At 37.8% G+C, this 13,932-nt stretch overlaps 2 protein-coding genes across 3 annotated transcripts; one reads left to right on the top strand and one right to left on the bottom strand.

Moving 5' to 3' along the window:
* The first annotated feature begins 302 nt into the window (after nucleotides 1-302).
* On the top strand, nucleotides 303-8,919 carry alg1 (ALG1 chitobiosyldiphosphodolichol beta-mannosyltransferase). The gene is made up of 13 exons (XM_037793474.1): nucleotides 303-621; nucleotides 1,935-2,012; nucleotides 2,859-2,962; nucleotides 3,245-3,393; nucleotides 3,683-3,772; nucleotides 4,273-4,386; nucleotides 5,510-5,631; nucleotides 6,040-6,078; nucleotides 6,157-6,216; nucleotides 6,309-6,419; nucleotides 6,743-6,857; nucleotides 7,193-7,268; nucleotides 8,518-8,919. Exons 1-13 carry the CDS (start codon nucleotides 339-341, stop codon nucleotides 8,647-8,649), a joined length of 1,473 nt encoding a protein of 490 aa, XP_037649402.1. The 5' UTR covers nucleotides 303-338; the 3' UTR covers nucleotides 8,650-8,919.
* eef2kmt (eukaryotic elongation factor 2 lysine methyltransferase) lies at nucleotides 8,889-12,019 on the bottom strand. 2 transcript variants are annotated; one of them, XM_037793475.1, is made up of 8 exons: nucleotides 11,863-12,019; nucleotides 10,794-10,856; nucleotides 10,618-10,698; nucleotides 10,349-10,450; nucleotides 10,006-10,139; nucleotides 9,651-9,886; nucleotides 9,421-9,558; nucleotides 8,889-9,020 (listed from the first exon to the last, which is right to left on the bottom strand). In XM_037793475.1, exons 1-8 carry the CDS (start codon nucleotides 12,016-12,018, stop codon nucleotides 8,917-8,919), a joined length of 1,014 nt encoding a protein of 337 aa, XP_037649403.1. In that variant the 5' UTR covers nucleotide 12,019; the 3' UTR covers nucleotides 8,889-8,916. The 2 variants fall into 2 exon arrangements, with proteins under 2 accessions (XP_037649403.1, XP_037649404.1); XM_037793476.1 differs by having other exon boundaries at nucleotides 10,349-10,447.
* Nucleotides 12,020-13,932: the final 1,913 nt, after the last annotated feature.

The following is a 13,932-nucleotide window of genomic DNA, read 5'->3' as shown; positions in this document are numbered from 1 at the left end:
TATAATTAAAAAAAACATGAAAATCTCACTTTTTTATAATATGGGACCTTTAAGGTATATTTTGAACAGATAAAAATGAAAAATGTGCCATTAATTGTGATTAACTATGGACACTCATGCGATTAATCACAATTATATATATATATATATATATATATATATATATATATATATATATATAATTTAGGAGACACTTTATTATTGATCACATATTTATAGTGTGATTATCATACTTATTTCCTTAGTTGTACCTGAACGCACCAGAGAGGCTGCGGTCCCTTTAAATGTGAAGCTCCTCCTCCTCCGCTGAGCCACGTCATCAGTAATCACAAACAAGCATGGCGCCGCGCTGCAGCTGCATAGCTCCTCTAGCTGTTATTGGGGTGGTTTCTGCGGCTTTAATCTCGTGTTATGTCTCCGGTTCGGGTGTAACGTGGCCGGTCGTGTCTCTGGCTGTAGTGACCGGTCTGGTGTGTCTGTGGTTGCGGCGGCGGGACTCTGGGACTGACCGGCGGGTGTGTGTGCTGGTGTTGGGGGACCTGGGTCGCAGTCCTCGGATGCAGTATCACTCCTTGTCCCTCAGCAAACACGGGTATAATGTTAGCTTTGTCGGGTTTTTAGGTAAGAATGTAGTTTCATACTGTCACTCATACATTCATATGTTTACACAAAGCTTTCACAGCAGCAAAAGGAAACACATAACAATATAAATATAAGTATCTACCAGTGGTGAGGAAGTATTCACATCCTTTACTGCAGTAAAGGTACTAATACCACACTGTGAAACTACTGTATACAGTAAAGGTACTAATACCACACTGTGAAACTACTGTATACAGTAAAGGTACTAATACCACACTGTGGAACTACTGTATACAGTAAAGGTACTAATACCACACTGTGCAACTACTGTATACAGTAAAGGTACTAATACCACACTGTGGAACTACTGTATACAGTAAAGGTACTAATACCACACTGTGCAACTACTGTATACAGTAAAGGTACTTATACCACACTGTGAAACTACTGTATACAGTAAAGGTACTAATACCACACTGTGAAACTACTGTATACAGTAAAAGTACTAATACCATTACTATTATATTATATTATATCATTATATTATTATTATGCATGCATTAATGTAAAAGCAGGATTTTACTGCATTAACTAATGATTATTTTCAATATGAATTAATCTGCTGATTATTTTTCCATTAATCGACTTACTGTTTGGTTTGTAAAAATAGTGAAAATAATGGGAAATGTTCGACACAATGAGCCCAAAGTGACAGTGTTTGTTTAGTCCAAATCTCAACCTTATAATAATAATAATAATAATAATACATTTTATTTATATAGCGCTTTTCTAAAAACTCAGACACTTTACATAGATAAAAAGATCATAAAACAAGGACATCATAAAAAAGAAATAAAACACACAATATTAATCACACATTAAAAGCAGGTCTTAAAATTATTACTAACACATTAACATTATTACTAATACATTAACATTATTACTAATACATTAACATTATTATTAACACATTAACATTATTAAATCTGGAGCCAAAGGGTTTTACATGAAATATTACTTAAACCATCAAAACAGCTGCCATTGAATTTTCTGTGAACTGACTAGCCTAATTGATTAATCAGACATCATATTTTATAAACTCGTCATATATTTTGTGTGCAAAAGTCTTCATTTATAAAGTAACTAAAGCAGTGAGTAGAAGTAGAAAGTGGCATGAGGAGAAAATACTCAAAAGTACAAGTACTTCAAATTTGTACTTAAGTAGTAAATGAGTAAATGTACTTACTACATTACACCACTGATATCTATGTAAATAATACGTTCATCAATGTCCTCCATCTGTTGAGCTATAAAAAGTGATGTATTGTTTCTCTGATATTTTCTCCTTTTAGATACCAAACCTCATCGAGACGTGTTGAGAGAGGAGAAAATAAAGATGGTGCCCATAACAGAAGTGAAAGGTGTTCGAGGTAATAGGAACCATTTAATCACACTGACTCTGTTTTATGTTTGACACCGGAAATGGAAGAAGTATTCAGATCCTTTACTGCAGTAGAAGTACTAATACCACACTGTGAAACTACTCCACTACAAGTAAAAGTCCTGCATTCAAACCCTATTCACAAAATGTATTTAAAGTACTTAAAGTAAAAGTATAGATGTGTCAGTAAAATGTTCCCTGTCAGTGTTTTCCTATTCTATCTGATGTTTCTGGATTAATATTACTGCTGCATTAATGTGCATTTTAACTCCTTTATATCCTGTTGGCTATTTTAATCTACAGCAATGCATCATGGTCTATAAGATCATCATATGTTTGTAGCGTCGCTGTCCTGTGAGAACCACGTATCTCTAAAAAGTCAGAAAAACAGCCCTGTTTTCAGCTTTATGACGATGCATTTCCCAGCTGATCCAAGAGGCTTGTTAAAGAGTATATTTAGCTTCAGGAGGAGGAGGATTTTCTCAACACATAAAGGAACATTTCATCCTTCAGTTTATCACAAACATTCAACATCAACACATCTGGAGATACCTGGTTTTCACTGGACAGGAAGTAACTAAAGATGTCAGATAAATGTAGTGGAGTAAAAAGTACAATATTTACCTCTGAGATGTAGTGGAGGAGAAGTATGAAGTAGCAGAAAATGGAAATACTCAAGTAAAATACAAGTACATTGAATTTGTACTTTAGTACAGTACTTGAGTAAATGTACCTAATTATTTTCCACGTCTGTTAGTTTGGGGATTTTTCAATGAATGATGAAATATCCCAGAAAGTGATGTTGTCGTTTTCAGTGCTTTGTTTCTTTTTCCAGTGGGACCAAAGATCCTCACATATGTGACGAAGGTGATCCTTCAGTGTCTGCAGCTCCTTCATGTGCTGCTGAAGATGGAGACTCAGTCTTATATACTGATGCAGGTACTGGACTTTTGATCTACAGTCTGTATCAATCGATGGAAGCACTGCATTTGGAAATTAGGCAGCTGGCACATTTACAGAAACACTGATTAATAGTTTTTGTCCTTATAAATAAATAAATGATCCAGACTGTGAGGAATTAAAGGGACATAACAGTGTTTTTATTTATTTGTATTTATTCATTTCTTGTCCTATTTAAGTGACTTCTACTGTAATTAGTTTTATAAAGTGAATGTAACACTGCCCTTCAGGCTGATGTTGATGATTGTGTTTGTATACCAGAATCCCCCGGGCCTGCCCACCATCGCGGTGGCTTGGTTCGTGTGCGTCCTGCGTGGCAGCAGATTAATCATCGACTGGCACAACTACGGCTACACCATCATGGCCCTGAGCCTCGGCGAGACACACCCGGTGGTCCGACTGGCAAAGTGGTGAGTACTGAGAGGCTGCTAGGGGCAGTTTACTGTTTAATAAACGATTAACGACTGGAGATTACTGAAGCCAACATTATCTGTGGTTTCCGGGCTGTTATCTTGAGACCACAAATGCATTTTCTTGAGATAATAAATTAAAGATTTGTGGTGACCGGTCTACAACAAAAACATTCTTGAACTTTATGTTATATTTGGTATCATTTTTTGGGTGTCTATAGGTGTATTAATAGGACCCAAAAAACTCACAAAATAATCATGACAGTGATTGGTTTTTTTTCCCTTCCAGGTATGAACACTTCTTCGGCCCTCTGGCCACTCACAACCTGTGTGTTACCAACGCAATGAAGGACGACTTGCAGAAAAACTGGGGCATCAAGTATGATTTGTTTTGCTCTTATCATGCTATATATAACAAAATAAAGTTGTGAAGCCTCGCTAGCAGCCTCTAGAGGCTGTAATGTTTATTACACCTGAACAGTATGAAAGTGAGGCTTTGAAGAAACAACTCAGTGGGATATTTACAGAGGACTTGTGGCCCTTTATGTGCAAAACTAAATAGAAAAATTGGTGTGACGCAAAATGTCCCTGATGATTAGTTGTGTCTGATGTAGTAAATATCCCCCACAGTCACAATTTAACTATTCTTTGAGTCTAAATAAGTAAAGTTTGTCATGATGGTGGCGCTAATAGAAAGTTAATGTGCTTATTAAAGTCATAACCATTCATCCTCTGGGGAAAATGAATATCCACAACTAATTTTATGGCAGTTGGGTCTTCCTTTGGACCCAAAGAGAGCTGAAAGATAAAACCCGACTTTACCTCTCAGCCCATTTATCTCTAAGGAAAGTGAAGAGAGAGTGTTTTGACTGTTTGCAGGGCGACGACTCTGTACGACCGACCTCCCTCCATCTTTGGAGAGACTCCACTGAAGCAGCAGCACGACCTCTTCATGAGACTGGCCAACACGTATCCTCAGTTCCAGAGCAAAGGGTGAGAAACATTTATATCTGTTTATAAGGGTGCCACCGAGGCATTTTGTCAGGAAGGCATTATGTAACAATACGTAGACATTTTGTCTCCTTGTGTATCTTCATCTCTGCTAGATTTATGAGTCCATCACAACAAACAAATGCATTGTTTAAAGGGATAGTTTGGATGTTATTCAGTGGGGTTGTATGAGCTACTTCTCCATAGTAAGTGTATTACTTGCAGTAGATGGAGTTTGGAGAAACAGACAGGAGTACCAGCACGGGAGCAAAGCAATGTACTGCTGTGGATATTTTAGACATCTAAAAAAATCAATATGAGTTTAAGTGTCCGCTATATTTAGAATATTTCCAGTCAGCCCTTTCTGACGGGGAACTGAAGCCGTTATCTGTGCTCTCTTCAAAGCCACCAGACTCCATCTCATGGGAGTTGCCGGTCTACCGCTGCCTTGATTGGCTTGTGTTTGTGTTATTGTTTGACTTTCGTGAATTTGAACTAACCCTTTAAAACACCAAAGTAAAGAGGTAAAATGACTGTTTTTGTGGATGGAGTCTAGTGGCTTTGAAGAGAGCATAGATAACGGCTTCAGTTCCCCGTCAGAAAGGGCTGTCTGATAGCGGGGTGAAGCAGTGTAAATATTCTAAATATAGCGTACACTTAAACTGATATTGAGTTTTTTGCTGCTGCCCCCGTCCACAGCAGTACATTACTTTGCTCCCTTGCTGGTACTCCTGTCTGTTTCTCTAAACTCCGTATACAGTAGGTAATACACTGACTATGGAGAGGTACCTTTAACTTTAATCCAGATCTTAAAGATGTATACAGTAAGAAACTTTTATTAAGTTAGTGTTGGGTGCCTGGGTTAGCTCAGTTGGTAGAGCGGGCGTCCATGTATTGAGGTCCTGACCGCGGCGGCCCGGGTTCGAATCCGGCCTGTGGCCCTTTCTGCATCCACTCTCTCTCTCCCCCCTTTCAAGACTCTATCCACTGTCCTGTCAATAAAAATGGAAAATGCCCCCAAAAAAATAACTTTAAAAAAAAAAAAAAAAAAAAGTTAGTGTAGCTGTAGCACTACACTTGTTAGTACACACACCCTGCCTTGACTCACCTGTTGTGTGTTTTACAGGTCTGAGGAGGTGAAAGTGGAGGTGCAGAGGACAGTTTTCTCAGTTTGTGACCTCACTGATGACACGGTGACCTTGAGGACGGAGCGACCGGCACTGCTGCTCAGCAGCACCAGCTGGACAGGTGAGAGGAGGAGACATTAAGATGACTCGCTGAGTAAACATAAACCGCGGCGCCCCATTTTTCTGACATTTTTATAGACCAAACAACTAATCGATTGATCGAGAAAATAATCACCAATGAAAATAATCGTTAGTTGCAGCCCTGATCTTTACCTGCTGCAATTAAACATCTGTGGAGGAGAAGATCTTTGTTGTATTTCCTGTTTTGTCCCATTGCCTCCAACAAACAATAAACTGTTGCTTTACACAAAGTCACAGAAATAGTTGGAGAACATCATCACATGTTGCTTGATGATATGAGGTTTTGTTTGTAGAAAAATATCCAATCAAATTTCAAATGTTTCATCTCAGAGTCCTAAAATCAGACGTGTTAAATCCAACTCTGTTTATTTCTACCTTCTCGCCACAGAGGACGAAGACTTCTCCGTTTTGCTGACGGCTCTTGAAGGTACGAGAGGTTTTAAACTGCAGCTGTTAAACACGGAGGATTAAACGTCATCATTCATCACCTGTTTGTTCTCAACAGAGTACGAAGGTTTCATCACAGGAGGAGCTTCCTTACCGTCTTTAGTCTGTGTGATCACAGGTAACTCTGCTGCCTCACGGTTTGTCCAGCTGTCTCATTTCAAAAGAGGTTTCAGTCGTTTGTGAGTGTGTTTTTTTGGTGTGTGTGTGCAGGTAAAGGTCCTCAGAAGGAACACTACAAGAAGCTGATTGACTCTCTGCATTTAGAGCATGTGAAGATCTGCACCCCCTGGCTGGAGGCAGAAGACTATCCCGTCTTATTGGGTAAGAATCGGGAGGTTAAGCTCATTAAGTTTGGAACTTTTGCACATTTTCATTATTAAAATCTCACCTTTTAATAGTGAACTTATTAAATGCACATAAAAAGCAACACTAGGTCTCATGTTTTTGCTAAAAGTCCATTTAACCTGCACTGCATTCAGCAGCTCTCCTCCATCACATGTACAGATCGTTAGCCAGCATCCCATGAAATAGGAATCAACCCTCCGCTGCATATGGCAAACTGTTATAACATTTAATAGCTGAGCTTGACTATATGGAATCTTTTTTTTTTTTTTTAATATGTCCGTATGTGTTTGTGTTGTCAGGTTCAGCAGACCTGGGTGTTTGTCTCCACAAGTCGTCCAGCGGTCTGGATCTCCCCATGAAGGTGGTGGACATGTTCGGCTGCTGCCTGCCCGTCTGTGCCATCCACTTCAACTGGTGAGCAACGCCCGCCCAGGCTGCTTTACATTTTACATATAAATACACAAATATACAAAGCATGAGCCCGTTGAATACTGCAGCCTGTACTACAGAGCTTTAGACTTTTGGTCTTTTACTGTTTTTCATCAAGGAGAGTCCATTTGTTGTCCTGAGATGATGACATTCATATTGCTGCGTTCTTAGTAGATTATGAATGATTTGTGTCAAAGGAACTCAAAAATAAACTAAAAAGCTCAGAAAACCTGTTCAGTGACTGATCTTTGGAAACTGCATTTAATCTGTAATGCTGATATGTGTGTCAAATCTAACGCGGCGGTGTCTTATTCCTTCAGTTTACACGAGCTGGTGAAGCACGAGGAGAACGGACTGATCTTCAGAGACTCTCAGGAGCTCGCTGAGCAGCTCAAGGTGAGAGGAACGCCTGCAAATGTTCCCAAGATACAGACACGTAAACATGATAAAGGGCATTCAGTATATTTTAACTCAAAGATTCAGTGTCTCACTTCTGGTCGGGATTTAAAGCTGCAGTCGGTCACTTTGAGCAAATATGATAAAAAAAAAGTTATTTTTATAAAACAAGTCACTATATCCTGACAGTAGTGCATGAGATGGATAATCTGTGAAAAAATAATCATGTTCCTCTGTGTCCTCCTGTGCTCCTAACGGCATTTCACAGCGCCCGAACGGAAACAACCAATCAGAGCCAAGCTGTCTCTACAGCAGCTGTTAAATACAGTTCGCAAAACTTGTGAACTCCAATCAAACAGTCAAACTAGTGATCAATATTCTGTTACTGAAATGCCTATTTCTCGCCTCAAATGTTTTCAGAAACATCTTGTGTACTGTTTAGCTGTAAAATTATAAAGTTTGCTCCAGCCATATGTTGAAAACAGTCGAGCCAAAACCAAGCACAGGCCTCATTTAAGACCTTTCAGAGATCTGCAGTCTCTCTGGCTTCACTGTTTAAGCTTCTTTTTAGAGATGGGCAAATGACACAGAAGCTTTTTTCACTCCTGTTTCAATACATCGTGTTGGAGCTTGTGTCAAATGAGGAATATCATGTGACTGATGACATCTGGAGCTTCAGACGGTACTGGTGCTTCAGAAAGCGCTTCATTCAGATTAGAAAGTTTTACTGGGACATTAGTGGGATAAGAAGACAGGAGAATAATTGAGAAATATGGCAATGTACACAAGAAAGACATAATCTTAAGTATGAGAACATTTCCATCTGACACCAAGTAATAATGTTAAAGTTAATAAGCTAATTGAATTATTATAATTGAAACTGGTATGAAATGTTACATAAATATCAACCATTAAAATACATGAGCCCACAGTGACACTGGGCCTATAAGGTACATTAAGGTTTTAGATCAGTAAAAAGATTTTATATGTAGGATTTTTGGATAATGCATTAATGAATTACCATCTACATTTAATGCAGAACATTTCATACTACCACGCAGGCTTGTTGAACTAAAACTATTCAAATCAGAGAGGTGTTGTGGTGCTTCGCTCCGTCTCGAGAGACTGCTATACGTTTTCAGACCACCAGATGTCGCTGTGTTTGGAGCCCCGAAGCTTCATAAGGCTTCATCGCCCCACCATCACTACTTCTTTTATATAATGCTGATTTGTCTTTGTGTGTTTTCAGTCTCTCCTGTCAGAGTTTCCCAGTTCGGAGGGCAGACTGGGAGCGTTCAGGAGGAACCTCCGCACCAGCAGAGGGCAGCGCTGGGATGACAACTGGGACCAGAACGTCCTGCCTCTGATCGCTGCTTCCTGATGGGACACCAGAGAGTGACTTTAAAATGACCAATACCAATATTTGACCCTGTGTTTCCCTTTAACTTCATTCTTGGAGGTGAAGTGTTGTGCTGTGTAGACAAACCAACAGGAAATGTGTCAACAGGGGGATGAAAGGCAGAGAAGTGTTCGATTATTTGGGATGAAAGACATCTTTAGTTTTATTTTTTTCCTACTTCAGATTACTTGAATGTATAAAAAGGACACTTTGATACGTTGTACATTTGTAAATAAAAATTTTATTGTGCTACAGTTGTGACAGTTGAATAATTTCTATAGCAGAGACTCGGTTGTAAGGAAACACGTGGCTGACGGCTCCTGTGATCACATGATGGCAGATTCCTGCTTTTTCTGTCAAAACAAAACATATTCAGTCAGTTAACAGCATTCAAAAGATATATATAAAAAAATTAAATATCAGGCTTATCCATAAAGACAGGAAGGTTAGGTTGGCTGATACAACGACCTAAACCACAACAAATAAAATATATACATGTTACATGCATACACCGTATAACGGATCATAATTAAAAATTGAAAAACAAACTATTCAAAAACAGCGAGGAAAAAAAAGGTAATAATAAAATTAGAATAAATAAATTATAAAATAAAATATATATTTTAATTTATGAATAAGAATAAATAGTCATGATAATAATAAATAAATAAAATAAATTCCCACTAGATTCCCAGCACCAGTACTTTCCAACAGATCTTCAGATATCTGTAAGAATAAAAGCTCCTCTCTTACCGAGCTGCTGCTTAAAGCCGCTGTACGTCTCCTGGTTTCTTATAGTGGAACAGATGAAGACTTCAGGAGACGAACACCTAAGGATCTTGGACAGCAGCTTCACCAGACTTTCCACAACGTCTGGGTCATACACCACATCTGCACCACAGGGAAGAAACATCTGCATCTAGGTTTCATCGTTCACATGGCTGAATGAGGCTGACTGGATGTTCTTCCTGGCTCACACTGACCTGCAGCGATGACGGCGTCGGCCCCGATCTGTCTGATCTGTTCCTCCGTCGCCTTCGTCCAGTCCATCTCCTCCACGACGACTGTGGGAGACATCAGACCGTTCAGTCGGACGTTGTCTCTCAGCTTCTGCAGGACTCCGGGGTGACAGTCGCTGAAGACGTATCGGTTCGGGCTGCAGGAGCGACAGATGGTGATGCCGGTCAACCCCACACCGCTGCCCAGCTCCAGAACCGTCCTGCAGACCGGAGGAGACCCAGGGAACACTTTAAAAAGAGTCCAGGGATGCAGGGGCTTTCTCATTGAATGAAATTAATGTATTAAGTTCTTCTCGTGGTGGTTTTAGGGGTTGGATACCTGCCAGCGAAGGTGTGCCGGTGATCCAGAGCCCACTCTGCCAGGTAGAGGGCTGCCTCCCAGGTCACCAGGCCCGTGGTCCCCTCTGAGATCAGAGCTACGTTTTCCAACAGGCTGACGGCATCACCGCTGGGCTGCAGGACAAACATCAAAATGTTAAAGAGATCATATCATGCTCATTTTCAGGTGTACATTTGTATTTTGGGTTTCTTCTAGAACATGGGAGTCCCCCTCTATGAGGAAATACTAAATACTGTATGTTTCACTAATGTGTTTATTTTTCATCATGGACACCATGAGGAGCGGGGCTGTAATCCAGTGAATGATGAGCGTGTACTGGTACCAGTAAGTAGCTCTTGTAGCACTCGGTTGTGTCTTCGGCTCCCACGACTCCAGCCAGAGCGTCGTACAGCTCGTCCAGAGGATCGCAGCCTGCAGCTTCCTGCTGTGGAGACACGACACAACGACAGGAACTGTTTTCATTACGGATGAGATGTCGGTCCAACGCTTCAGTCCAGAGTGAAAAAGCACAGCAACTATCTGATAGATCACCATTCTTTATTTTTAGATTTATATGAATGTTGTTCAGAGACAGACTGACAGACCACCAACCCGTCTGATGAGCTCAGAGAGGAACAGCTTCCTGTATCTGAATGATGGAGGAAACGTCCGGCTCAGAGAGTGAAGACACGTCTGTCAGAAACACAAAAGAAACATTATTGATTATTCTATTGACAACTGTTTTATGATTAGAAGACCATGAACAGTTTGTGTGCAGACATACTTACATGTTTTAGGATGTCTGATATCAGGTCTGACGATTTGTTGCTTTCAAGGTCTTTTTCTAAAAACTGAAAAATAGAAATTGTCAGTTAGAAATTCTAGGTCTTTAATTGTAATTGACCTAGAATCTAATTGGTGTATTTGCTAATATATTAGTATTAAAAAAAAGATTTTAATTCAGAAAAAAAGTCAGAAACTTAAATTTTTTCTCAGAATTATGGATTTAATCTCACTAATTGGACTTTCTCTCTTTCATTATCAGCATTTTGACTTTAATATTCAAATAAAAATGACATTAATTTCATAATTCTTCCTTCCACGGGCCAAAACCTTGTGCAGAGGGCCATTCACAGATCTTTCATGGTTGCTTTGCCTACATTTATTTAAGTTATCTACTATTAAACAGAATATCAAAAAAGACTGATATAAATGTGATATTTATCCTTTTTAATCTTTGAATTTTCGTCCTTTGTATTTATTTTTTTCTAATTCTTATTCATCCTCTTATTCTAATTATTATTATTATTATTATTATTATTCGTATTATTATTAATATTATTATTATTATTATTATTATTATTAATAATAATAATAATAATAATAATAATAATGATACTTTCACACTAGTTTTATATACCACCCTGCATTTCACTACAAATACTGTTTGTGTATGTGACAAATAAAACCTTTGAATTTAATCTAAAAAAAAAATAAAAAAAGTTGAACTGGACCTTTATTCGATGCACAATCAAGCCATTCTAATTTATAAACTGACAAGTCAACCTTGGGTTTCCTGTTATGTCCACAGTCTAGTATTTGCAAACTGTATTGCTGTCTGAATTAAAGAAGACTGAGAATAACATTATTTGGTGGATCATGTGTGCCGAATTATGCCGAACAGTCCTTCTGATTTGTGAAATACTTTTAGTCATATTCTGACACAAAGCATGTTTACCGCTGAGCAATGAATCACGAATGGACACATATGTGCATGGAGTCTGGCGTGGTATTATCCCTCTGTAACACGCATGGAGACGAGATAAAGGCTCTGCTAGCACCCGGTCATATACTCACGGTCCAGGGAAATGAAACCAGACGACTCATTGCGAAAAAAGACACCTGAAAGTCCCGTAAAATATCCGTCTTATTCATTCCTTTACTGTCTGAGGTTCGGTTCTGCTCTGAATGCTCCATGGTCAACGTGTCTGTGTTTACTTCCCACTTACCCATAATGCATCGCAATCGTCTGTCGCTAGACCCACTGGGTAGTGTAGTTTTTTATTCAAATGAGTTTACTGGAAAGTTTAAATTAAAATAAAAACAAAATATAGAGGTTTCTGTCTGTACAAAACATGCAGGAAAATGTCTAAAATGTGTTAAAATAAAAAATAAAAATAAGTAAAAGAAAATAAAATTAATAAATAAAGCAAACAAATTTAATTAAATAATAATATATATACAAAAGAAATGTATAGAATGCAGCAGTAACCCATCAAATAAAAAACGATATATATATATATAAACAAATATATATAAATATATATATATATATATAAATATGTATATATAGCAGAACCATATATATATTGCAAAGCAGAACCATATATATATATTAATATATATATATATAAATATAAACATATATATATATAAACATATATATAAACAAATATATATTATAAAATCTAAATAAGAACAAACTATTTTGGAAATGGAGGAGGAGAAGTCATGAAGTGCTTGGGGTGTGATGCTAATAATCTGTCAAGAATATTTTTTGTTATTTTTAGTCTGCTGGAGGTTTTCATCCCGCTCTTTTCTTGCTGTGTCACTGCAGGAGGAGATAAATCTCTCTACGGTTGGGTCAACTCCTCATTCACCAACAACTCTGACAGCAGCAGCATACACATTGGCATTTACTTGTGAGTAACAGGCAGATTATTAACATTATTATTAGGATTATTATTGTTGTTGTTTTTGTTATTCTAATTATTCTTATTATAAATCATTTATTTTCTATTTCATTTTCTTGTTCTACTGTATTATAATTAAGATTTTGATGATTATCGCACCTGTAATAGTTAAAACATGATGACTTGGGGGTTACCAACCCAGTATAGACATAATCACTGACATTTATTAATGACAATAAAGTAGTAAAAGTTTTTGACTTTTCAATTTTTTCATTAGAAAGACAGAAAATAACACATTTGATAATTATTTGATTTACAGTAGGTACCTAGAAAAAAATGTATCTCTCCAGTCACTGTTGAAACTAAATGGCTTTAAAAAATAAATGCAAAACATGTATGACTTAATGAATGAATAAATAATGTGTATTAATACAAAAAACAAACAAACAACAAAACACAAAGCAAACATATACATGAAGGCCAGATAATTTGGTAAGTAACATAAGCTTCACAAAGGTGCAAACTTTTTAAAGTTAATATTAGAGTTAATATCTTTATTTTATATTTTATAATAAACCTGCTGTAGACCCCTGGGCCCGTCCCCAGACTCCTGTGACCTTGTGAGAATATTTTCAATGTTTTGTTCACCTCAACTTTTGGTCTACTTTTGTCGTTTTATTTTGAAAGATTAAATAAAACTTCCGGTGAACGTTTTAAAAAAATTAAAGCGACTAAACTTGAGGAAATGCATTTGAGAGAGTCGACAAAAAAACTATTATATTAAAATAAACATACTTTTTTAAAATTGGTTTTGTCATAGATAAACTGAAATTTCTTCGTAAAACTTTAATACAACTCGATGGGAGGGACATCCATCCATGATGACGTCACGATAATAGTGATGGGAATTCAGGCTCTTTTTAGTGAGCCAGATTATTTGGCCTCAGCTCACCAAGAAGAGCCGGCTCTTTTGGCTCCCAAACGGTTATTCATTGTACCACTTCTGCCTTTTATAAATCAGCCAAATTTAGCGCTGTTTTGACCTATGATTAGTACGTGTGCAGATATATCACTTAAATTATTCAATTTAATTATACTAAACCTTATAATTTTCAGAACACCATAATTTGACATGCTGCTTCGTTTGCGACTGTCACTCATCTTGTCTGCTATTCGCGCACCGTGCTCCTCTCTCTCTTTCTCTCCTCCTCTCCCTCCTGCTCTGTACCTGTAG

The sequence above is a fragment of the Sebastes umbrosus genome, chromosome 14 (assembly GCF_015220745.1).
Source record: "Sebastes umbrosus isolate fSebUmb1 chromosome 14, fSebUmb1.pri, whole genome shotgun sequence".
Taxonomy (NCBI): domain Eukaryota; kingdom Metazoa; phylum Chordata; class Actinopteri; order Perciformes; family Sebastidae; genus Sebastes; species Sebastes umbrosus.
The sequence above is the reverse complement of the archived record's forward strand: the minus strand, read 5'-3'. Positions and strand labels throughout refer to the sequence as shown.